Consider the following 26,149-nt stretch of genomic DNA (forward strand, 5'->3'; position numbering starts at 1 on the left):
CATGTCCTCTGTTTCTTCTCTTTCTTTCTCCTATTACCCAGTTTAGGTTATCGTGTCTGTAAATTATAGTCAGAGTGTGTGGATCTACTTAGACGTATTTCAACACTTAACATTATGATTTTGATACTTTCATTTGAAAATAAGTAGTTCAACACCTATCCGTACAAAACAAATACCCCATAGATAAATACACTAAAATCCTATGTTACAAATATGGCTAATTGATATTCCTTACCACCACTTGTGGTCTCCTCTTGGAGCTTCATATGTGCAATCTTTGTTATTAAGCTCTGCTTAATGTTTTTCAGGTTCATAAAGTCAGAAAGAGAATATGCATAATCTGCTTGTGATGAGATGGCCTCCATTTCTACGGGATCTGTCAGTCTTGAGCCAATAGAAAAGATCTTTACCCCCATATTTTTTAGTAAGCTAGCCGGACCACGTGGAGAGTCTCTAGATCTGCCACTGGACAGAAGTACAACTATCTGGTTGGCACCTTCCTCTTGGCGACCTCCACCAACAGGACTGAGCACATTATCCTTCACAAACTGGAGGGCTCTGCCAATATACTGTGGTCGCCCACCCTTGGGTCTGAGCCTTCTTATGGCATTAACAACATCGGTGGTTGATGTATGAGTGTTGAGTTTGAAATCGTCCACAGCACTGTTGCTAAACTGAACAAGAGCTATTTGATCTTTTCCTTGGCCCACATCAAGTGCTTCCACTAAACTGGCGACAAAATCCCGAATAGCTGTGAATCTGTTTCTAGCATCATCAGATCCATCAATGAGGAACACGATGTCTCTTTTTGGACTAAGACGTTGGACTAGGGTGGACAAAGAAAACAGACAGAAGAGTTAACAGACCTATGTCAGTTAATACCAAGATGCACAAAACTAAAAAAACTACAGCTGAACTCCATGAACTGAGAAGCTCTTTGGCTGGCATCTGAGCAAATTCAGTCACTTTTATCTGTCAAAAATTATGATAACAAATGATAAAGACATTTACAGTGCAAGGATTTACAGTTTAAAGGGAGAGACAATCAAAAATCTATTTTTGCCTACTCAGATCTGATTCAATTTAGAGTACAGCATTTCACATTTTCAAACTGAAAATAAGAAGGCCTAAGGTTTGACTATAAGTGCTCATGATTAATGCCTTCTTACCCACAGATGGAGACTCCACTGAGATTTCCTGACCCACTGCCACTGCAGAGGTCACTTTATCATACATGTTTTCAAGAGCTCGAAAGTCTGCAACAGGAAAAGCATATGCTGGCACTGAAGCTATCGTCTGTAGCTCGAGTGTATCAGCATTGCTTGTTCCAAAGGTATAGACCTTTATTTCATTTTCCCTGAGTGCCTGAGAGACACTCCTGATATCATCGCTGGACCGTCCACCACTGAACAGATAAAGAGTTTGTGCAATGCCCTCCTGATGTCTTCCCCCAGAGGAAGCAGAAAAGACATTGTCTTTCACATACTGGAGCGCTGCTCCAGTGTTTAGGGGCCTTCCTCCATTGTGTTGCAGGGACTGTATTGCTTTAAGTGCATCATTCTTAGTCAAGAATGAATTAAGGTAGAAATTGACTGTGGCATCATGACTGTACTGGACAAATGAAACTCTGTCACCATTTTCCTCCACATCAAGATTTTCAACCACTTTTTGTACAAAGTCACGAATTCCCTCAAAACCACTTCTAGAATCATCCGATCCATCCACAAGAAAAACAACATCGCTCTTGGCAGATTCTGTAATGAGGATGTTTTCAGACAAAGATGGTTATGAATTAAACCACTGCACAATCAGGCAAACCACGTAAACCTTATGAAGAATATTACATTCATGAACAAAGCTATCAGCCAAAGTGAACGTATATGCTACAAAGTCACAAAATCCTTATTTCAAAATGAATTCTTACCAGAACTCTCAGTTGTCACTGAACGTTGGCTAAAAGATGTTTCTGTTATCAAGGACAAAATGTCTCCTTGAACTGTCAGAAGATCATCAAAATTAACAACGTAATAGTAGTTGGGTTTATGGGATATTGTCTGTAGCTCAAGTGTGTCAGCATTTGGCGTGCCAATACTTAAGGCAATAACTCCAATATCTTTCAGAGCTGTCACAGGACCTCTAATATCATCCCTGGACCTTCCCCCACTCAACAGAATCAATATCTGTGGTACACCTTCTAGTCGTCTACTCCCTGAGGAGGCCACAAATACATTGCTGAGAACATATTGCAAAGCGGCCCCTGTGTTGCGGGGTCTTCCTCCTTTGTGGTGAAGGCGATTTATATTGTCAATAACACCCTCTTTTGTTGAATGAGTGTCAAAGAAAAAGTCAGCTGTCGCAGTGTCACTGTATTGGACCACAGATACACAATCTCTGTTATGCCCCAAGTTTAGTCTGTCTGCCAGTGTGTGGACAAAGTTTTGCATAGCTGAAAAACTTCCCTTTGTGTCATCAGAGCCATCAAGTAAAAACAGAATATCTCGCCGTACCCCTGTATCTGTTGCAAAAACAAGCATAATGGAAGATTTGGCATGTGAATGAAAAGGTTATATTTTATGTCAAACCTGATAAGTTTCTAAAATGCAGAAAACTTTTTTTTTATCTTCAGCTAATGGAAAGGCATGTGTTCTTGCCAACAGGATATAAAAGATATGTTCATCATAGAAAGTAAAGAATCAAAAGGTTGGTTCAGTTTCTGGCACTGCCACATGTTGCTGTTAAATGCATTTGCAATGTTGATTCAGTTAATGACAAAATCTCTTGAATGAACTTAATGTATGAGTTTCATTATATCCAGGTACCTTGTTAAGTAGGCCTATGTAGTACTTAAACAGACAAAGGTGTTGCACTGAATCAACATGTAGACCAGTTGAATTACTAAAGGTGGGTGAAGGCATTTCTAAACATTGCTCAGAAGAAAGGAAAATATGCGTAAAATGTGTTCTTACCCGTTACGGTTGATTGATGCCTTTTCGGTTGTCTTGGCACTCTTTTAACATAAGATACAAGTCTCTGCCGGATGCTTTGAAGGTCATCAAATTGAGGAATAATAAAGGTATCGCTTGGAGTGTGTGCAATCATTTGGAGCTGAATAATGTCTGCATTTTGTGTCCCAACAGTGAATGGTACAATATTGTTCTGTTTAAGAGCAAGAGAGGGACCTCTGACATCATCCTGGGACCTTCCACCCGCCACCACAACAAGAATCTGAGGGACACCTTCGTTGTGCCTACTTCCAGAGGAAGTTATGAAGACGTTGTTTTTAACATAGTCAAGAGCTGCCCCTGTGTTGAGGGGTGCTCCACCTTGGTGCTGCAAACTCATAACTGAATTGAGGACATCTTGCTTTGTGGAATGTGTACTCAGGAGAAAGGAAACCTCTGGCTGACTGCTGTACTGGACCACAGAAACTCGGTCTTTGCTCTGCCCCACATTGAGTGTCTCCACAACATTTTGAACAAATTGTTGTATGGCAGGGAATCCATCCCTAGTGCTGTCAGACCCATCCAGCAGAAAGACAATGTCTCTTTGGGTTGCGTCTAATTCAACTAAGACAGACATTGAATGGCTTCATTAATAAAATGATTTTTTGTTTGTTTGTTTGTTTGTTTTTTTAAAACTACACACATGATTTTCTGCCACTTACACACAAACATGTTAAGAAACACTACAAACTGGTGTATGACAACATGTATGTGGTATTTATTTTATCAGTTATGTTTACTGATTACCATTCTCACTCAGGTTTATGAGTTCATATTGTTTTCATCTGATGAGGTTCTGTTAGTGCAAGATCATAGATTTTTTTTTTTTTTTTCAGATTAAGCAAAATCTATGTTCACTTAATGGGCCGTATCAACAAGCAGAAGCAGAAAAATGCTCAGTTGATGAAACCAGCAATGATACAGAGATCATTGGCTCAAGGAAGAGTTAAAGCTGAAAAATGGCCCCAGTACACAGACTTCATCTTACACTCTTCAGAGTCAAAAGGAATAAGATCTGCCATGAGTCTGAAAGTTGTTGTACCAAGATCAAGCAAGAGAAGAGCACAGTGTAATAATAATGTTTAGGTGACATAAACATTGAATTGCGCATCAGGCTTTACAGGCCTATGACTAAGAAAAGTGAGATCATTAATCAGACAGGAGCAGATAGTTTGACGGAAATGAAAGTGATCCTGTGATTCCTGAAAAATCATGATTCAATTTCATATCCAAACTACCTGAGGTGAAAGGCTGAGGAAGAAAGTTTGAAATTGCAACTTTTGGCTTTTCTTACCAACAATAGTTGGAGGCTCTATTCCCATTTTTGATTTTATAAAGGATAGTATTTCCGGTTGTATGGATAAGAGTTCACCAAAGAAAGATAAGTTGAAAAGAAAACTTGAAGTTGAAGCAACACTGTTGAGTTCCCGCTCTATAGCATTCTTCATCCCAATGGCGAAGGAGAGAATTCCACGTGTTTTCAGACCTTCAGCAGGACCTGCTACATCATCATCAGATGCTCTACCAGTCATTAATATCAACAGCTGAGGAACACCTTCTTGGTATCTACTGCCAGAAGCAGAAGTGAAGACACTGTCCCTGACATACTGCAGTGCTGCCCCAGTGTTCAAGATTTTTCCTCCTTTGGATGTCAGGCTTCTTACAGCATGTATTAAAGGCTTCTTGTTGCTATATGTGTTCAACTGAAAGTGTGTGACCGTATCCTCACTGTACTGTATGACAGCAACTCGCACTTTGTCCTCGCCAACGTCAAGGCCTTCAACCATTCTTCGAATAAACTCTCGGATGGCAGGGAATCCATTTCTGGAGTCATCCGAACCATCAAGGAGAAAAACTATATCCCGTTTGATACTTCCTGTATCAACCAAGATTCAGGACAGATAGATAGGATAATTATTCAAATAATCAGCTGGTAAGTGTTGTCGAAAATGTGTGAAAGCAAAACCGCGAAAGAAGAAAATGCTGAAAGCTGAATTTCTATGCAAAGCAAATATTTAAGGCATTAGTAGAACTGGCACTACCAAATTCCTTGGCATAACAAGATCAAGTGCCATTTGCAGTGTTTGAGAGAGAACAGCACTGCCAAGAAGAATCTGAAGAATCCATTTTGCAAAAGAATCGGCAAGGAAACAGCATATTTTCCATATGAAAATATGCAAATTATGAAGGATGTAAAAGATAGAAAATGGCAGAATGAAATGTGAATAACAAATTTGAATCTAGAAAGGGCCAACTCTTATTCTTTATCACAATATTGAACACAGACTTCATTTGAATCAGTTGTGGTGGTGCAAATGACACAAAATAATTTAAAAATTCAAATACATGTTTGGCTAACATAAAAGATAAAAAGACTCAAAACACCTTCATACTAAACTTAAGCTCTTACCTATTGGATCAGATATTTCTGTGGTTTCAAATTCATCCGCATTTTTTGAAACCCTCTTTAGCGTGGTAACAAGCTGGGGTTTGATAATGGACAGGTCATTAAACCCAGCGACCTGGTATGTAAAACTGGGATTGGATGAAATTGTGATCAACTCAGTGGCATCTGTATTGCCAATTCCAACAGTCACTGACACAATCTCGAGATCCTTGAGAGTCATTGCTGGGCCTTTCACTTCATCACTGGATGGTCTACTGCTCAGTAGAATCAGTATTTGAGGGACACCCTGTAGGCGTCTACTTCCAGAAGAAGATGTAAATACATTGTGCCTCAAAAACTGGAGAGCTGCACCAGTATTAGAGGCACTTCCACCTTTGTGTCTCAAACCCTTTATAGCATTTAGAACAGCATCCTTTCTTGAATGTGAGTTAAGATAGAAATTCACTTTTGCATCATCACTGTACTGGACCACAGATACTCTGTCTTTGCTCTCCTCCACATTGAGTTCCTCCACTACTCTCTGAACAAAATCAACCACTGCTTGGAATCCATCTCTAGTCCCTTCAGAATCATCCAGCAGGAATACCACATCTTTTGCAATGTCATGAGCTGAGACACAATGAGTAATTAGAGAGCGTTTAGAAACAGAATAGCACAGCGTGTGACATAGCGCAGTCACAAATACTGCAGAATATAAAACCTGTGGTTTTCCTTACCTTGCTCCAGAAATACCACCAAATCCTTCTGGGGCAGACTCACATAGCTGTTGAGCTTCTCTTGGACTGTGCCGAGTTCGCTGAACTCTTTAACGGTGAAAGCAAAGGATGGATTGTGAGAAATGGCTGCAATCTGCTTAGGGTCTGCATTCTTCACTCCAACACCAAAGGGTACCACTCCATCTGTCTTTAGTGCACCAGCAGGTTCTTTCACACTATCTCTGGATCTTCCCCCAGTCAGAACAATCAAAAACTGTGGGACATTTTCAGGTGCTCTGCTACCTCGAGCAGGTGTCATAATGGTATTTTTCATGAATGTTAAAGCAGCTCCGGTGTTAAGTGTCCTTCCTCCAGCAGGACTTAGCCCACTGACAGCCCTCATTACTTCATCTTTGGTCTGGTAAGTGTTCAGATAGAAGTTAGGTGAGGGCCTGTCACTGTGCTGGACAACTGCAATCCGCACTTTGTCGATGCCAATGTCAAGGGGCGTGATAACTTTTAGGATGAAGTCACGGACATAGGGAAAATCTGCTCGGATATCATCCGAGCCATCAATCAAGAAGGCAACATCTCTCTGACCGGTGGTGGGTTCTACAAAAACCAAAACAAAGTATCAGGTACATGTCCTTTCTATGTTTTTCCTTTTTTTCTTTCTTTTTTTTTAATATTCAGTGACATTTGTGCTATTGAAAACCATGTCAGATAAATTACCTTCAAGACAGTCTACATCAGCTCTGTACTAGTGATTTAACAGTCTTTAATACAGTCTTCAGTAAATCATACATTTGATTGGTCCTCTCCATTAAAGGGCAGATTTTGTTTTAACATATAATTTGTTTTACATATATCATATTCCTCTTGCTCCTTCATTACTGCATGCCTTATCTGCATATCCGTATATTGATTTTACATTTGTCGTCAGTGTTTCACGATGTTTTCTTAAATACAAAAAGGAGCTTGCTCCATTAACAATAAATCATACATCTTAACTATGGAACATTCCAGAGGTTCCAGACAAATTCACTAGTATAACTGACAAAACTCACCTGGCGGAGATGTGTTTTCTGTGTCCCCAACAACAGTAATCAGTAGCGACAAGAACTCCTCTTGTTCAGCAATGGTTTGGAGGTCACCAAAGCTTCTTGTGTAGTATGCCAAATTAGGGACAAAAGCAATTGTCCTTAGATCGACTTCATCAACTGCACCAACTCCAACAGCAAAGGTCACGACTCCTGCCACAGCAATGTTGTCTGCAGCTGTCTTGAACTCATCCTGTGATGGACCTCCAGTAATCAAAACTAGGACTTGCTGCACACCCTGCGTCTTGCGAGACCCAGCATTGGTCTGGAAATGGTTGGACAAGGCAAACTCCAAAGCTGCACCAACGTTCAGCGCTCTTCCACCCATTGGACGCAGGCTTGCAACACTGGAGAGCACATCTTGCTTACTGTTGTAGGAATTTAGGTAGAACTCTGTCCGTTGTCCCTCAGCAAACTGTAAGAGGCCGATGCGCACTCGCTCAGGACGGACATCTAGACGGTTCACTATGCTGGAGATGAAATTCTGCACAGCAGGCATGTTGGCACTGCCCACATAGTCTGATCCATCCACAAGGAAAACAATGTCTCTTACTATTTTCTGGGCTGGGACTGTTACAATTTCAACCACTGTGTGTGAGGAAAAAAAAATAGAGTTTAGAGTCATAGTTTAAATAATGTAACCCTTGGAACATAAGAGAGTTAGATGTTCTCTACTTTGCCATTTTAAAGCTTTTTCAAATCAAGTCTGACACTTCATTATTTTGTAATCTAGTAATAATAAAAAATAACAAATTCTGAGGTTGATAAATGATAACAAGTCATAAAAAGCTAATGCTTAATGGACAAGCTACAACAGGCAAAAAAACTTCCAAACATGAAACATTACTTCCCCTCATGAAATAGGCAAAAAATACACAATAAAATACATAAAATGTTAATTTCATGCTTTTATATAATTTTCCATGTAGAAGTATTAAACTAGCATTGCAATAACTCCCTTATAACTTAATAAATGCTGTTACTCTGCTCTGCGGGTTCGGGACTAGCACAGATTAGTCACACATCACTGGAAAGCTTATTTTCTAGAGCATATTTCTATCTGAACCAGTGGCGCATTTAGGTATGGGCGACATTGGCAGCCTCCCAGGGGGGCATTTTGCCAGAGGCGGCACGGGGCACATGCACAAAAAAATTTGGAATGGTGACATTTGAGCGATCAGTTTTCTATCACTCATTTACACATCACATCAGTGATATCATGTCACCGTGTAGGTCAATTAACCTTGTTGGAGCTGGCACCCTGATTCTAGTTTGTGAGCTAGGCAGGCTACTGCCTGGGAGGGTCTCCCACTCAGAAGTACTAGATGGGGAGGGGGCAGGGGTGGGTTGATTTCAGGTCTTCCCACTGGAAGCTCAATGTAGGGGGAGCGAGGGAATCTTATCAAGTAACGCACCTCTGACTTTGTACTAGTACTAATGCAATTAATAAAATCAGTCACACTATGAAATGCTACCAAATAAACCACAATTCATTCATAATACTGTAAATGTATAGTTCACAGGCATATCGTTGCATTTTTTTTCCTGGTTTGCGTGAAACCATTCAGAATAATATATAAAACCAGTCTGCAGACCACCAAGGTGAACTGGTTTATTCTTGACTCTTGGTTGGAATGAATTGTGGTGTTGAGGCATGGTTAATGTACTGAGGATACAGTGCCAAATCAACACAAATGGGTAAGAAAAGGTTAAAGCCATCAGGTGCCCGATTTGGGAAACAGAGGAAAGAAGAAGAGGAGAAACGCGCAAAGAATAAAGGTATGCAGCTGTGTCATCTCTTTATTAATACAATATTATGCATGTAATGCAATAGGCTAGTATAACACTTACGCTTGTTAGCCTTTGCTGCTATGTTGCTTGCTATGCTATTACACATAGGACGACAATATTCCATTTTCTGCCCAACTAGCTTATATAACATTGGATATAATTTCACACAGTTTCATCATAATAATGTCTGTAGCCTGCAGCAAAACGATTACAACCTAACTAGCACATTATTGATTTGGTTAACTTTCACTGGGGTGACATCATAAAGGTTTTTCTGTGATTGCACCGGCTAGATCCTGAGCTCAGTAAGGGGAATTTCCAACGCTATAGGCTAACTTAAAAGACGTCTATATTGTGCTGATATACTGTACCTTTTGTGACATACTGAGTCTTTTGGGGGATTAGAATTAGCCAAGGAGGTTGTATGGTTCATTTGGTTCCTATTCTGAAAATTTGATAAATTGTGCATAATGACATATATATTTAATTGTGCAGCAAATGTATTTAGAGTACACTATGCCACAGGGATGCCTTAGTGGCCTTGCTGTCATCGGTATTAAACCTGCAATTGCTGGGTAGATTCCTTACGATGATGTAACTGATGACTTTGCATGAAGGAAGGCAAGAAAGGTCAGGGTTTCGATGGCAGTGCATGTTTCTTGTTTGAAGTGCAATAGTGTAATAATAAGGTTCACTTCTTGATCAGTGTTATTCTATTTGTGTATTTGTGTGATAGGGCTATAGGATTTGTGCAATTTAGTTTTATTTGTGTGTTTTCTGTTAGCAATGGGATAACAGTGTAATAATTTGATTCTCTTTTTTATTTCTAGTTATATACTACAGTTTGTTTCTATTTGTCTTTGTTATATTTATATTTATATTTACATATTTTTAAATGTTATGATTATTTATTTGTGTTGTTCCAAATGTCTGAATAAAAATTACAGTTAGTGCAGAATGGTGTTTTGTTGTTGTAATTGTTGTTGTTGTTGTTGTTGGCAGAGGGTGGGTGATTCAATGATAAATGGCAATTTTGTGTTGTGAATGATAAATAGTGAATGAGGACTGAAAATAATATTACATGGCTCTGTTTTCATCATATCACAACTGTTCGGCTTTAAATCACTCAAATCACTCGATAAATTTATCCCTCTATTTTTCATTTCACATCCATTTTTACTGTTCTCTTTTTCAATTCAGATGCATTTTTATCACCTCCATTTTTATCAAATAATTTTTGCTACCCCCCACAAACTAGTTAACTTGCTGACAAGTAATACTACACTTGTTGTATTGCCTGACGAAAGCAATCCAGCAGCACAGCAGGGGATTTTATCGAGCAGATAAACGCAGTCATTAATGAGTTTATTTGTCCAAACTGCCTGAACAGTGGAGCGCTGGAAGTGACCATGAATCCTGCAAACCAAGGCTTCTGCAGTTCTGTGATTTTTATGCGTACTCTGTTGCGAAGCAAATAGATACAAGAAAGAATTTATTCACCTCAATGCAATTATAAGGAGAGTGACAGGTAGATACAAATTAGAAATGTTCATGGTTTTTATAGAGTAAATCTGAATGTGTGCTGGTTATTTATTGTTGACATGATGAGTAATATCTTCATAATGATGCGCCATCTTTATACTCATGAGTTTGAAAACTTTTCTGATTCAACAAAGCATCTGTTGCTTGTAGGCTCTTAAAGGTCTTCATTATCAAGTATTGACCCATTCATTTCTGAGGTCTGGCATGGATTAGAGTCTCTGGCCAGTGCAGCAGAGAAGATGACATGTCTTTTGCATGACTTTCCCCAAGTTTTGAATTCTATTACAGTTAAAATCAGCTAAGTTCATTCTGGAGGTATAGACAGAGATCACTGCCACTCCATCAGAATCACTGTGGAATCGTATAGTTGTCAGAGGTGACCTGATGTGAAAATACCTATACTCTAATGCACAGCAAAATGAAACAATGTTAATTTTAATTAAATAAAATGTTAGGTTGGTAGAGGAAAAAAAAGAGATAAAACATTATCTTTGTTTGAGTCATGAGATGCCTTTGATCTAGACCATCAGACTGAAATTTGTGTTGTTTGCATATGCAAGGTTTGGATGTTTTGCATTTCTATCAGAACAGAACTTTTAAGTGGCAATAAAATAAAATAAAATAAACTTTTGCATTCATTAGTATTGTGTGCTGAGAGCGTGGCTGTCTTAGACAACAAAATTTCTTGTGCAAGGCCAGCATACTTTGTGCAGCCATTATTTCCCCATATCTGGCCCGGACTGCACAACACTAAATCAGTTAAGCACACAAGGGTATCCTCGGGCCAGTATAAAACCCCTAGCACACTGTTCTATGTGATGACAATGAAATAATGCATCGCTTTTAAGGGTAGCATTATGTTCATGTTGCGCATGAAAGATGCATAAAAAAGTGACATAACTGTCACTCAAGCACATATTTAGTTCAATGATTGAAATGTTACCTGGGTCTGTTGGTCCTTCCGTCACTACGACACCGGATAGCGTAGACAGCGGAGAGACTAACAGTTTCGGGTTCCGAAGTAGTATCCGGAAGTCCTTTAACATGTAGACCAGGCTCTCATCAAAGGCTATCTGCTTCAGCTCTGCCTCTTCAGCCGCCCTGGAGCCAGCGGCTAAGGTCAAGACACCCATTCGCTGAAGCGCCTCGGCCGGCTGTTGAACGCTGTCTTTAGACTTTTTACTGGCGATCAGCAGCACGAGCTGGGGCACGCCATCATGCATCCTGCTTCCCTTGTCAGGCGTGAGCATGTTGGTCCTCACAAAGTCAAGAGCAGCCCCGATGTTTACGTCTGGGGAAGGTTTTGGCTTGATTCTAGCCAGTGCTGAACTAAGAGCATCTTTGGAGCTGTAGCTGTTCAGGTCGATCTCCGTGCGAGGCGTATTAGAAAACATTGCCACGCCAACTTGCACCTCATCAGGTCCAATTGGCATGGAATCAATGAACCTCTTGATGAATTCTCGCACTGCATTGACTAAAGTTGCTCCCATGGTGCTATCAATTAGAAAGACAATGTCTCTCTTCCCAACGGCCAAGGCTGGAAGAAGAACGTGAAAAAAGCCAAAATTGAAACAAAGTTGGGTCAGACTGAATCATATAATATTGCATTCATATTAAATATGTGGAACTTTAAAGGTTCTCTGTATGTATCTGCCTAACAATGTATTAAGGAAAAGAGTAGATTATTTTATTTAGCATTACTGATCAGCAAATGTGATTTGTTTCACAACAATGTCAGTGTTGACAAAGCCTACAAAAAAGTGAAACTGCTTTAAATAAAGCAGAAATGAATGCACTTGAAAAACAGCCAACGCTGATCTTTTCAGTCATTTTCAAAAGGTTATTGGGATTAACCTTTCGGTCAGTTGCTACTTTATGCTTAGAAAACCAAGTGAGGGTGATCTCAAGCCTACAGATTGCTTTCAAAAATAAATGGATCACTAAGCTTTAACCAAAATCCTGTACGTATATGGCCCCTCCCATTAAATATGTACAATTTGTTTAAAAATGGTGCGTAGAAGTGTATAGAAGATATTTGACAATGAACTGAGTAACTGAGCAGTGTAATATATATGTATATATTTATATAAATATAAATATAAATATAAATATATGTGTGTGTGTGTATGCATGTATGTATGTATGTATGTGTGTGAGTATATATATATATTTGTTTTTGTTACTGATATATATATATATATATATATATATATGTATGTATATTTATAGATTTATATGAGTCTCCACTCGGATGTCCTCTTGCCAGTCCAGTGTCCAGAAAAGATTTATTTTACCGGACAAATTTGAAACTTACCAGTCACGTCTCAATAACAGTCTATGTTACAAACGCAAATAGGCTATAATGTACACCTAGGTTGACGAGAGAATGACAACAACCTCAAATTAGTTTGACTATTTAATGAATAGTAACGACAGAGAAAAAATTGAGGATTAGCTGTTAGAATGTAGGCTATTCCAAATATCTGTAACCTGTAACATCTGTAGCCTTTTTTAAGAAAAAGGCTAGGCCTCCATGGCATCAAATGTAGCCTATAGGTTACCAGGTAACATTTCATTTTCTCTTTTTCTTCAATGTGGCAAAGTACTCTGCTGCCGGACTGAAATCAAAGGTGTCCAACGTGTCTTTGCAGCTTGCGATGCTGTTAATAGGCTGTTTTGCTGTCAAAACACTAATGTCCTGTTTAGGCATAGCCTTCATTATAGCATTATTACTGGACATTTTGACTGGCAAGTTTTTAATTTTTTTTTTTTTTTTTTTATAAATTTTACCAGGCAAAAACCATATATATATATGTGTGTGTGTGTGTGTGTGTGTGTGTGTGTGTGTGTGTGTGTGTGTGTGAAACAGAATATAACCTCCTTTATAAGATGTGAAAAAGTCATAAATAAAATTGAAAGTGATGTTTTATTTCGTTTCTATTTTGTGGCGTGGATTGAACTTTGAACTGCAGATCGAGGTAGTGTCTGTACTGTAACTGGTCAGCCTTTGCTGTGCACGCAGAAAGCGGGTGCACATGCAGTATTACAGGAAATGTCTCGTGAATAATAAGTATTTTACCAATAATTTTCAATTATATTTTCCCTCTTAAGGAGTGATAGTGTACATGTTCTGTTCCTTTATTAATACATACTTTTTTTTGGTTTAGACTTCATGTATCTTTTTTTCTATGCTTGCTTCCTATTTTTTGTTACTGATAAGCTGATAATAACAAAAGCTGATAACTGATGAGCCCATAAAAATGAAAGTGGACAAGGTGAACAGAGGTGAATGGAGACAAGTGGTTGGACCATCAAAGTCTGAGAGATCACACCCTAAATAAAACAGTCGGCTTATTATTAAGGTTCATTTTTTTTGACTGCAGAGTATTCATTTGCTTCCATCCCCATTTAGAGGTGCTCCCCTGGCATAATGATTACCTACCTTCTGTGAATTCAGTCTCTAACACAATGGTGCGCTGGGCGACCCCCAAAATGTAGGGCAACAGTTGATTGCCCATGGTTGCCACAGTTGTTGCGTCTGGGGCCGACAGAACAAAGCTTTTGTCGGAGGCGATAGCTTCCAGCTGGACTCGTGGTGTCTCGCCAATGGCGACACCAAATGTGTAAATATTTGCCTGTTTTATCGCTCTTTCCCCTGGACCGACATCATCAGTGGACTGCCCCGCACTGATTATCACCAGGATCTGGGGCACGCCCTCCTCCGCCCTGCCCCCTGCCTCTGGACCAGTGAGGCTTTCGCTCACCTCCTCCAGGGCACTACCCAGATTTGACTCATATCCACCTGGGAAGTTAAGCCTCCCGATTGCACTCAGGACGGCTTCTTTGTTGTCATAGCTATTTAGATAGAACTGAATTTGGGGGTCGGCACCATAGAGTAGCAGGGCCACGCGGATAGTATCCCTGTCAACAGCAAGCCCTTCGACCACTCTGAGAGCGAGATCACGGATGCTAGGGAAGTTGGCGGCTCCCACGTTCTCTGATCCATCAATTAAGAGTATTAGGTCAGCTGATTCTGGTGCTTAAGAAGGAATGAGAGGGAGAGAGAGAGAGAGAGAGAAAGAAAGACAAAACAAAATGCAAATGTGTAGTTAATGGGGAAGAGAGAGTGAAAAATAAGGTGGGGTGTACACACATGACTGCATGTGTTGTCAACCGTGGATAATACAATCCATCGTAAAACACAAAACACACATATCATGCTGCATGTGAACTGAGCTAAGGAAGATGTCCTGCACTCAACTGAGAGAAAAGAGACCTCTTTATGGACATAACAGTAGATGTTGTTTAAGGATACTGTCAAATGCTATACAGGTATTCACTGTGATTGTTATGTTTATTATTTATGATGATCACATTATATTTCAATAATGGCTATTTCTAATATTGCTAATGTCCTGATTTGCAATAGAATACTATAAGGTCAAATTTTCTTTAAAAAACATATTTTAGCAAATACATATTATTTCAGTGCACAAATATATGACAGGCTTTTAGCCTGCTTTTCCAAAAATAAAATGTGTTGCTTGACCAGTAAAGTTTGATGAGTTTTTGCATGTATTTATTTTAATGTAAGAATTGCCATCTTCATCTTAGGCTCAGTCAGCCATGCAGACTCATGTTACAGAACTCAGTGATAACAGAACCAATCATGAACCTCTGTCTCATCTTTGGTTGTCTTTGCCACAAAAGCAAAATTTCATTATTACTAGGGCAAGTTATGCTAGCCCTAGTTAATCTTCTCTGCATTTACACTACATTAAAATAACTTTTTTTAATACTCACAGAATACTCAAAGTATCATAAAGTATCATAATAAAGTATATCATTTTATATAGTACATAAACGTCAGCATTACAACTTTGTGAGTGACATTCCGTTAACTTCCACATGTCTTCTTAAACAGGTCAAAGATGAGACCAGAAAGTTCATCACTGTTTTAATTGTAGAACACACATTTCTCATTACAGTAGAGAGAGTTGTTGATCAGCATACAGACATATAAGAACAAGACAATGAGGTGCACAAAGGACAAGCTGTGGTGTGTCGGTGAGCCATCATTTACAGCTGCTTAGGAAGTGTCTCTGAAATTCACTGTGTTTACATTGTCCCCCTCCACCCACCCACACACACACACACACACACACACACACACACACACACACGCACTCAAACTGGACTGGCACGGTGAGGGACAGCGTAAACACTCTCAGAGTCAAATTAAACACGGCTAAAATTGTCGTTTGACAATCCTTCTTCAAAATGCAAAGAGAGTTTCTGAAGTTCCTCCAAGCACTGAATGACCTCAGCATCGTTTTATTGATGGACACGTAGATAGATAGATAGATAGATAGATAGATAGATAGATAGATAGATGGATAGATAGATAGATAGATAGATAGATAGATAGATAGATAGATAGATAGATAGATGGATAGATAGATAGATAGATAGATAGATAGATAGATAGATGGATAGATAGATGGATAGATGGATAGATAGATAGATAGATGGATAGATGGATAGATAGATAGATGGATAGATAGATAGATAGATAGATAGATAGACAGATAGATAGATAGATAGATAGATAGATAGATAGATAGATAGATAGATAGATAGATAGATAAAATGGCTGTCATGCTGGTACAATGCTGATGTAGATCAGATTTTTTTTTAATAGTCAAATCATCTAAGGTGTGCCTCAAAATAAAAAAAAATTAAAGAACAAACATGCAAACATGAGTGATCTTGTGACGAAGCCAGTGATGTTAACAGTGGTTAAAACAAGTTCATTTCGTTGTTGGGTAAATTACCCCATAGTGAGCACTATTCCTACGGGTCTTGCCATTCTTGATGTGGATTGTCTAGAGACACATCAGCATGGACACAGTAATCTCATTTCTGTTACTTGTTGCCTCATCTTATGTGCATAGACGGATTACCACACGGGCAAAGTGGGCACCACCCCAGGGCCCTGGGGCCAGTGGGGGCCCTTGGCCTTAAGATTTATTGTTTTTTTGGGGTTTTTTTTTTAATGTGTGAAGCATTTTTGTTTTTAAAACACTGGAGTAAATGTGATTATGAAAATGTAGTATGATAATGAAATTGTTTGAATGTTTTGTAAATTAAGTCACATGATGTGGTAATGACGTAGGCCATATGTCAGAATGTCAGTTTTGCGGTCAACGTGGAGAAACGCGCGCTTAGCAGGTCGGCAAAGCGCAAACTCAGAAAAGAAAAAGAGGCTAAAGATTTCGCTTTGGTACAGAAAATACCCTCTCTTTTCACCAAAAAACAGGTAGAGGCTAATAGTGTTACTGTTAGCAGCAGTGCCAGTGATTTGGGTAGGATATTTTTCACTGCAGTTTTATTTAAATTAAGGTGTGTGTTTGACTCCTAAAGTTGTATATACTGTGCTGTACATGGCATGTATAGAATGAAAAAGACCTAAAATGGCAGTAATTTAACACGTCAGGATAACAAATATAATTTCAAAGTAATACATGTTGTGTGGTTGCGGGTTGCCCTCTGCTATTGTGTGACCAAACTCTGTGCTTGGGGAGAGCACACATAGTGTGGGTGTACTATTTGTATGTGTAGGTAGGGGCCCGTGGTGAGTTTGTGTCCAGTGTTCATAACAATCCTTCCATACTTATGTGGATGTGTTGACAGGATAAGTTATGGTGCGAGTTTACTGACATCACACAATGTTTAATCCCCATGGTGCATAGGCAAAGAAAGATGGTTTTGGGTAATTATACAGAGAACTTCACTATTGCTTATGGTGCACTCTAGTTAAGGTGATTTTGGTTAGACCCGTGATGGAAAATGCTACCCAGTCAGATGCCAAACACTGGTTGCCCATTTCTATTAAACCTACTGTGCAAGTCCATAATTACTCTGTAAATTTAATCTGGTGAGACCTTCCACTGAAATCTAGATGCAGGAGACAGACTACCAAACTAGGAACTGATATTTGATTTTAATTGAAAAAACAAAACAAACAGTTTTTGATCAATCATAATAATGAAAACAAGCTACTTTTCAGGGGGATTTTTTTTTCTTTTCAAATAAACTGTGATGTCTCTCTTTAGGTTTCCTAAAACTACCACTTACAATCTCAGCAGATCTACTTCTGAACCTCTCCTTTCTCCTCTCAGTGTTCCAGCACAAAATGTCTGAATCACTTCTCAGTTACATCCTCCTGTTTAACACCCCTCTCTTCAGCATCTTCAAATCGCTTTGTCCTCTTCTCTCCATATCACCTTTTACTTATTATTGAGCCTAGATCTCCCATTATGGGTTTTAAAACCCTGGCAAATCTTGTGTGATCATGGCCCAGCAAAATGCTGCTGCTCATGTGATTCATGCAAGCTGTCTCATAGAAAAGACCTGATGTATGTTCACACATACAGTGAGATATAATTGTAGCTAACTATGCCAGAGTGTTTTCCACTGCATTAGAAATCAGTTATAATCATTAGTAGCATTACTCGGAGGAAGCAATTACTTTAGTTACATGGTGCAGAGAAAACTGCTGTTTCTGTGTCAGTGTAAGTGTCTGTGTGATGGGGTTAATATGACAGGTCAGAGGCTACCACACTTAACGACCCCTATGCTCACAAAGCCTTTGTCTGTCAGTCAGTTGGCCTGATCACTTAAGTAGCTATCTTGCTCATGTTAGCATTACTGGTACTGATTCGGCCACAGTGAAAAAACAAAAATTGTAATGACTCATGAAAAATGAGTTTCATCCAGTTTGCAGTTTGGTGCTGAAGAGGTTAAACTTAAAACCATTAACACTGGTTTAATGTGCCACCCATAGTTTACCACTATAATTATAGGTATATTGTACCCAAGTGTCAGCTTGGTTCTCTGCCACCATCTGCTGATAAATAAATTACTCTTTACACCAGTTACCAGAAGAGTTACTAACACAGATATAAACTGATTGAATTAAACGTTGTAAGACCATTGCCCCCGAGGAAAAGGTACCCTGTATATGTCAAAAGATCCGTGATCTTGAAAGCTCAGTACAACAAAGAAAAAAAATTCTTGGAAAGAAATATGTATTTCAGATAGTTACTGTTTCAGCGTTCAGTTAGTTACATGTATATATAACGTAATGATACAAATGAACACATGTCAAACTCAGAGGACCTTTGAATTCATGACAACTTACATATCTGTTGTTAAACCCCAAAAGTTGGTAGGAAGTGAGATTGTCATCCTACGCAAGTGTATCCTTCTGTCGACCAAGTGTGGAATTAAATTAAATCAAGCCAAATTACCTGGCTGAGCATGGAGCTCTGGAGTCAGCCCACAGAGCAGCACTCCAAAGAGGGTGCAGAGTGGTAACAGTCGATTTTTCCTCATTGTCCTCAAAAGCCCCAGACAAGACACCTGAGGGTAGAGAGGTTAATTATTATCATTGTTATTTAATCTCTCGTTTACTGCAGAGTCGTAGTAAAGCTGAACATGTTTAGCTCTGTTTAAAATAACTTTATTTTTAAAATATTTATTTTCAAAAGTCAGAGGTGATTTCCTGATTGCCTGTTCTGCTGATTACCAAAAATATTCTTAATCTAAAGTTAGTCACAACATTCTTGTAATTCGGCTTTTGTCAAGTTCCGCTTTCACTTTCCATATCTTCCATGTTTAAAAAAAAAATCATGTTTACAAACATTTTTTTTTGTCTGAACCAAACTACTGGCAGGCAAAAAAGTGCTCTGGTAACATGTAGAATTTTTTTGTGATTCTATTCTACCATTTTGTCAGAAAACTCTGGCCAAGTCCACACAGCTGTCTGCTGCTGGTTTTTTCAAATGAATCTAGTCCCACATAAACAGCCCATTGCCTGCCAAAAAATAACTCCAGCTCTGGATTCAAAACAACAGGCTTTACTTTGGCTGTCTAGATGTGTCTGAATGTTGCCATTCACACAGTAACACACACAAACACATAACACAACTCTCCCAAAGTTCTGTATTTTTAAAAGTAATTTGTTTTTAAAATACCGGAATCCTGTTGTGGGATGTTACTGAAATGCTTCCTCTGGGTGTCGAACCCAAACGTGAGCTCGCTGTAAAAGGTCTGGAGAAAAGTGGCCAATCTGTGTATGGCCTTTGGCATAAATGTCTATGTTTTGATTGCTTGCAAAATGTCTATGACTTGCCAAAAAGCACTGCTGAGTATACTGCAGTGACGTGTAAAGATGCTGTCTATGGATCTTAAGGACAACACAGAAAATCTTTTTGTTCTGAGGGAACTCTTGAGTTACTCTGACATGGACCTAAATTTTCTCAAGGAAAGTGTCTTGTCATTTCAGAGAGAAAAAAAAAATTGCAGTAATAACCCACTACATTTTCTTAACTCCTCCTCAAATTATAGTAAAGTCTTATCCTCCCTGGAGGTCAGCTGATCAGCATTAGGTACACATGTTTCTTGTTAGCTAGACTGCACCATGGTTAGGCAGTAAGCTAACCACTCCACTCAAGCTCGCAAACATTTTTGAGTAATTTGCATCTAAAACACAAAGCCTGGTTGAAAAGAAAATAGTGTTTATGTATATCCATATCTTCTCTTTTTTTGTACTTTACAGTAGGATTCTGATTCTCTGATAGCTTTTAGTGGCTGCATATAACCGCTGACAAATGGAAAAAAAAATATTACAAAGAATGGAATTAAATGAAATGGTTTCAAAATCAAAAGCAAATCACAAAACCCCAGAAAGACTATTCATGAGGACCAAACAATATCCAAATGGAAAAAATATTTATTTTTGGAAGCACATTCTACTTTGGACAAAAAACATGGAGCTGATATTGAAATGAAATCCATATTTAACTCTGTGTAGCAGAGGGTATCTGTTATGGGGCCTTAGTGCTAAGCAAAATTTCAAAGAAAAAAAAAAAATTAACTCTATGACAGTTGAAGTTATAAAGATTTTTTTAATAGCCCCATGTCTCAATGTTTTGATAGACTTTTTCCCTCTGGACACTGTCAAATGTAAAACCAGATATCCAAGTAGCTGAAACTGCACTCAGAATGGATGGTCCTGAAATGTCCACACTTTTCAGTATTCACTGTAACGTTCACTGTGGAAAAAGCTTCTCTTGCGGAAGGTGTGAATGTCGTTGGTGACTATGGTTCTTTATCTTAGTTAGATATTGTTGAAGCTTCCAGAGATTCAGTGTGCTGAAGATAACACTTTGTTTTTGCAGAATGTTTTGCACATAAAATATGATCAATACATGCTGCCTGTTTAAGTTTAAAAAACTCTTTGTCTTTTTTTTTCCATGTGTGCTGGGTGACTCCACTGTGAGCCTGCACATTTAATCAGCTTGAGGGTTCCGTTATCAAGCCAGGAGGGGCTGAAAAGGCATTTGCCAAAAATAGTTATTTGGTGTTGTTTATGTTGTGTTGTTTATGTTGTTTGTGTCCTGTTCTTGGCTGATTGTATCATGACTATAATTGACCTTAATTGTCCTCCTTCCTGTATTTGTAGAACTGTAAGGGCAAACCAAGCCCCTTCCCTAGGAATGTATACACTCCCCAGTATCACTGACTTTCCCAAATGAATAAAGAAATAAATAAATAAATAATACTTCGTCACACCTCTTTGCATTTTCTAAAATCCAACTAATTTGAAGTTTAGTTTCAGCTCATTTCCATACCACCTCCCCCCCCCCCCCCCGCCCCACACAAACACACACACACACACACACACACACACACACACACATATATATATATATATATATATATATATATATATATACAGTGGGCGATTTGTTATTTTTTAACGGGGGGATGGCCCAATGGCCAACAGGGGAGATGGCACAGTGGTCACTGACACTACTCTATACAGTACGTAGTATATAGGGGGATGGCAGTTTAACAAGGGGGTTAATATATATATATATATATATATATATATATATGTATATATATATATATATATATATGTGTGTGTGTGTGTGTGTGTGTGTGTGTGTGTGTATATATGTATATAAAGCAAATATTTAAATGTATCTGCTTCTGCAGTATCTAAGTAAGAGCCTCCAGATCTCAGGCAAATCTAAACCACTTGTGCCCAGTACTCCTCTGGTTCTTGGTGGGAGTGCAAGTAAAACTGTACCTCCTTAAAAGACCCCAGTTCTAAATTTCTTTACTCTGTTTCCACAACTGGATAATCAACATAGCATCACAGAATCACTGTAGAATCATCTCCTTTCCATTAAGTTCTTTTTCACATGTCACATTGTTGGTTTACATGATCGTACCAGTATGAATTATGTTTAAATATTCAGACCTGCAACACGGCAATTTTGCTGGTTTGCATGCCATTATCCCAAGCAAAACTAGACATTTAAAATGAACATGATATCTGTACAGTCTGTACATTTATCAGAAGTGGTTTCCAGTTCACATGAAGATTTATAAAGAGGCACAGCATTAACCAAGAACATTACAGTGTTAAATGGTGAAACGTCTTTATATGATGCCCTCTGGTGGTGGAACTGAAAAGTGCAGCAATACTGCGAGACATGCAAGAAGGATTTTTGTGGTGTGTCTGGATTACATTTTCTCTTCCAATTTTGGGTTTCTAGAATAGAAATGCACTCATAAAAAAAAAAAACAGTTAAAAAGAAAAGGAACCGTTTCACAACAGAATTTCTCTCACTCTTTTCACTTCAGAATACCACCCCAACCCCCTCCCCCCAAATAAGTCAGAATTAGAAATTTACATTAGAAATGCATGTTCGCTTTTGCACATTCCTCTCTCACAGTTCCTCATATCCCTGCTCCTTCTAGATTACTTTAGATGACTACTCCTAAAAATCAGGAACAGGTAACTGTAAATGTTAACAATATTCAATTTCAGGACCACACCCACGCCCACCCCCCCTCCCTCCAGTCCCGCATACACTCTCTTACTTTATGATTATCACAGTTGATTGAGCTAATTAAGAGCTTTATGATTGTTTTATCGGTGAAATCGGGTGGGGTAGTGAAAGGCTGAAACAAAAATGTGCAGGACAGGCAGGGTTGGGGTGCAGTGGGGTGAGGTAGGTTTGGTACTGAGGGAAGAGATTGAAAACCAGCGTCTAAGAAGACCATAATGTTGCCCTCTAGTGGCCCAAGTGGGGATTTTGTGCATTATTTCTACCTTATATAGTCAATTCCTGCTCAGAGAAAGGTGAGCCCTGACTCATGTCCTGTACCCAGCTCTCCTGAAGGAGTGCCTGGTTCAATGACACACAGGTGTTCTTTTTAACCTCTGACCCACATAAATCACACACACTGAAAGGTAGATTCAGAGACCAGCAGACACCGCATCAGCAAGACACAACAGCAAACACCAGAACAACATAGATTTCACTAGGGGGAGTGTGGGAGGATTCATTTAAAACAGCACTGCACCTGTAACTCATATACATCTTTAAAATCAATCGTGTTCTCAAACTGCCAACAGAGAAAGATATTTCTGCTGCAGAGCGAAACCAGTTTTTGAAAGAGTTTTGTTAACGGGGTTTGCTAAGAAAAAGCTACATGCTCAGTCTCAATGATTAGCTATTGGCATATCACTGGGAGAGACCAAAAGAGGAGATATTGAGGTGCACACCTAATAATTAAAATAATTCAAATTAAAAAAAAGTGAGGCCAATAGTGACAGTAAGTTTTTGAAGTACTTTTTTCCTGATCTGAATTAGGATTTTGAGGGCCAAGTTCACACTGATTTGCAACTACAGCAATTAAGAATTTATGGAGGCACATCACTGTAAAGGTTACTGTAGATATGTATTCCCCATAAAAAAAAAAAAAAAAAAAGAATTTTATTGATCTTTAGTTTGTGATTCTTGCTCACTGGTTATTACTGTGTATGGAAAAAAAAACTGGTTTACATCTGGTTTTACCTCAGCTGGATTTTATGTGTAAGTCTTTTCTCTCCCAGGCTCTTGTGTCCATCTGGCTGAGACTGTGGAAAAAATGCCTCACTTCACACTTTCCATTCTTTGCTACTCATTGCAGCGGGTGCAAGGCAGAAACAGCACCCAGTGCTCAACAAGTATTCTGTAGAATCTCTCTCTCTCTCTCTCTCTCTCTCTCTCTCTCTCTCTCTCATTTTCTCTCCCCCCTCCCTTTCTCTTTCTCCCTCCTTGTTTGACTAAGGGGCATTTGGCATTTTCTCATAACTTGTCATATGGACACATTTACCCTGTTAAGCACCAATTCGCTGAGATGCAAAAATCATATGTTTCTGAAATCCCACAAATTCTCTATGTGAAATGTCTTGCTAAGCGAAAAACACTCTGTTAAGTTTGCCCATATATATATACATATATTGCAGAGTGTCAAATCTGGAGAAACAAACGTTTATCTTTTCCCCAAAAAACCTCTAAACACTGTTCCACCAGGCACGGCTGGCTCCAGCTCTGACCCCAGCCATGAGTTCCTAGTTTTTCTCACAAGCTGCACTCTTCTCTCTGTTTTCCTTTAGGTTTTGGGATTCTTCCCCAGTCAAATATATCATTTGTGTCATGTATCACACTGGGGCAAAATGTCATAGCAAAACTATAATTTTGACATAAAACCATGTGCAGAAAATTCTTCAGTGCAGAAAGGCCATAAAATCACATTATGTACTCATGAATTAGAGAATGCAAAAAAAAAGAAAGAAAAAAAGAAAGAAAGGAAATGCTTGCTTTCATTTTACAGCTTGCAGTTTAAGGCATGCAATTCCCATTCCCATAGTTGGCGTGAAGCATTGCCATTCCTTTAGTGAACTTAAACTTGAAACACCAGTGAAGAAAATCACGGACTGAGTACTTGAACAACTGTGCTCTGCAACTTCATCACTATGACAATGATTTCACAATCCTTCTAAAATACTAACTTACCCTGAGCTCAAACGATTGTATTCCACAATTCTTTACGATTGGACGTCTGCAAGGTGACAGCTCTGGGTCATTATCCTCCTGCTACTTCCCTTGAGCTGAAAAAGGGACGAATTTGGAGATATCACTACTGACACAACGCAGAGGCGCTTTTCAAGGCACACCTTACTGCACACTCGCCAGTGGAGCAGTGAGACACACTACCCGTCTGAGATGGGACAAACTCACAGAATCCTGGAGCACCGCCACCAAAATTTTTTTTTTTTTTTGCACCTCCCACTTTCTTCTGGGGAGGAAAGTGAGGGAAAAAAAGGCAGAGAGGAGGAAGAAATAGGGGGAGGGGGAGAGTCAAATGAGAAACAGATGCACACAGCCCTGTTTGGTCTGGCAGTTGGTAATGGGGAGGGTGATGTCACAAAACCAAAGTAAGATGCTCTCCTTTTTCACCCACTCCTTCCTCCATATGAACATCACTCCATCTGCAGGATCTTCACATCCAAACTTCTGAATGTTTCTGATTATGTGAAATGGAACAAAGCAGAATGCGTTACTTGTTTCTTTTTTCCTTTATATTTTTATGTGGAACAGTACATTTAAACAAAGTTTCATTCATCTTTCCCCCCCCCCCCCCCCCCCCCAAAACATTAAAGGACCTCTTTGAGTAACTGCCCTAAGTAAGATTGTATAATACATTTGGGTCTCAAAATAATTTTATTCTGACAGTCACTGTTTGTCTTTTGTAAAGAAACTTCAGTTGCAGAACATTGAAACATATGTGAAGATGTACGCATGAACAACTTTTTTTTTTTTTTTCCTTTTTCTTTTTTAAAGCGTTTTGATGGCCTTAAACATAAAAAAAAAATACTTCATTATTACACGTGTCTTTAACAAAGTTCTAAGAACTGATCGCATCCTGGTCGAGATTCCCCGTTTATCCTTTAACCTGTGTGTAGCACACTTCATGAGTGATTTCACATGGACACATCAAAGGCATTGAAGGATCAGCCTTAATTCTTTGCAAACTTGGCCTGACTTTCACACATATTTTGTTGGTGTGTTTAGTATGATACGTCATGTTATAAGTGCATGTGTAACACAGCACAGATGGGAGTAGTTTCCTACGCCAGTCCAAGAAGAGGTCTTTCAGAACATCCTTTAATGTCTGCACTTCTATACAAGTATACTTAAAAGACTATTCTCTATTCAAGCCTTTTATATGTCCTGTGAAAATGCAGATGCATCGGTGGCTATAAAAATGGCTCTCTGCTGTGTAAAATGGCTTTCTTGCATAACAGCTGTGTGAGTCCACAATTAGCGACTATGCAGACACGAAAAGGCAGAGTTAGACTGTTAAACTGAAAGCAAGCAAGCAAAAAAGAAAGAAAGAAAGAAAGAAAGAAAGAAAGAAAGAAAGAAAGAAAGGTTGCAAATGGGAACTGTCAAATGCCTCCATTCTAAGGTCCCTTTCCCAAATCATGACAACTACGTGAAGCTATAAGGAGAAAAAAAAAAAAAAAAAAAAAGACCAGAACACATGCAACATCTTTTCATACTATGACCAACAACTTCCAACTGAAACTTGGGAAAGACTGTTTGCTACTTTAAACCTTACAGCACTGGATTGGTTTGGACGGCCACAGCGGGACGCTGGGCCAATGGCAGCCTGGAGGAGTAAGTGGAGCTCGGGCAT

The 26,149-nt window shown here is 39.0% G+C and overlaps 1 protein-coding gene across 1 annotated transcript; it reads right to left on the reverse strand.

The window, feature by feature from the left end:
- Positions 1-200: 200 nt before the first annotated feature.
- On the reverse strand, positions 201-26,149 carry LOC115822643 (collagen alpha-3(VI) chain). The gene is made up of 11 exons (XM_030786554.1): positions 26,072-26,149; positions 18,850-18,961; positions 13,980-14,576; positions 11,481-12,074; positions 7,172-7,792; positions 6,126-6,716; positions 5,413-6,018; positions 4,420-4,878; positions 2,967-3,566; positions 1,170-1,256; positions 201-826 (listed from the first exon to the last, which is right to left on the reverse strand). Exons 1-11 carry the CDS (start codon positions 26,147-26,149, stop codon positions 201-203), a joined length of 4,971 nt encoding a protein of 1,656 aa, XP_030642414.1.

This window comes from Chanos chanos, chromosome 10 (genome assembly GCF_902362185.1).
Source record: "Chanos chanos chromosome 10, fChaCha1.1, whole genome shotgun sequence".
NCBI lineage: Eukaryota > Metazoa > Chordata > Actinopteri > Gonorynchiformes > Chanidae > Chanos > Chanos chanos.

Bases quoted from the DNA above. Each gene is read 5' to 3' on its own strand.
- LOC115822643 (XM_030786554.1), bottom strand. From the start codon at position 26,149: ATGCCCGAGCTCCACTTACTCCTCCAGGCTGCCATTGGCCCAGCGTCC. The intron at 14,577-18,849 runs GTAATTTGGCTT...TTCCTTCTTAAG, and splicing joins AGAGCTCCATGCTCAGCCAG to CACCAGAATCAGCTGACCTA. The intron at 3,567-4,419 runs GTGTTGCTTCAA...TGTCTGTCTTAG, and splicing joins TATAGAGCGGGAACTCAACA to TTGAATTAGACGCAACCCAA.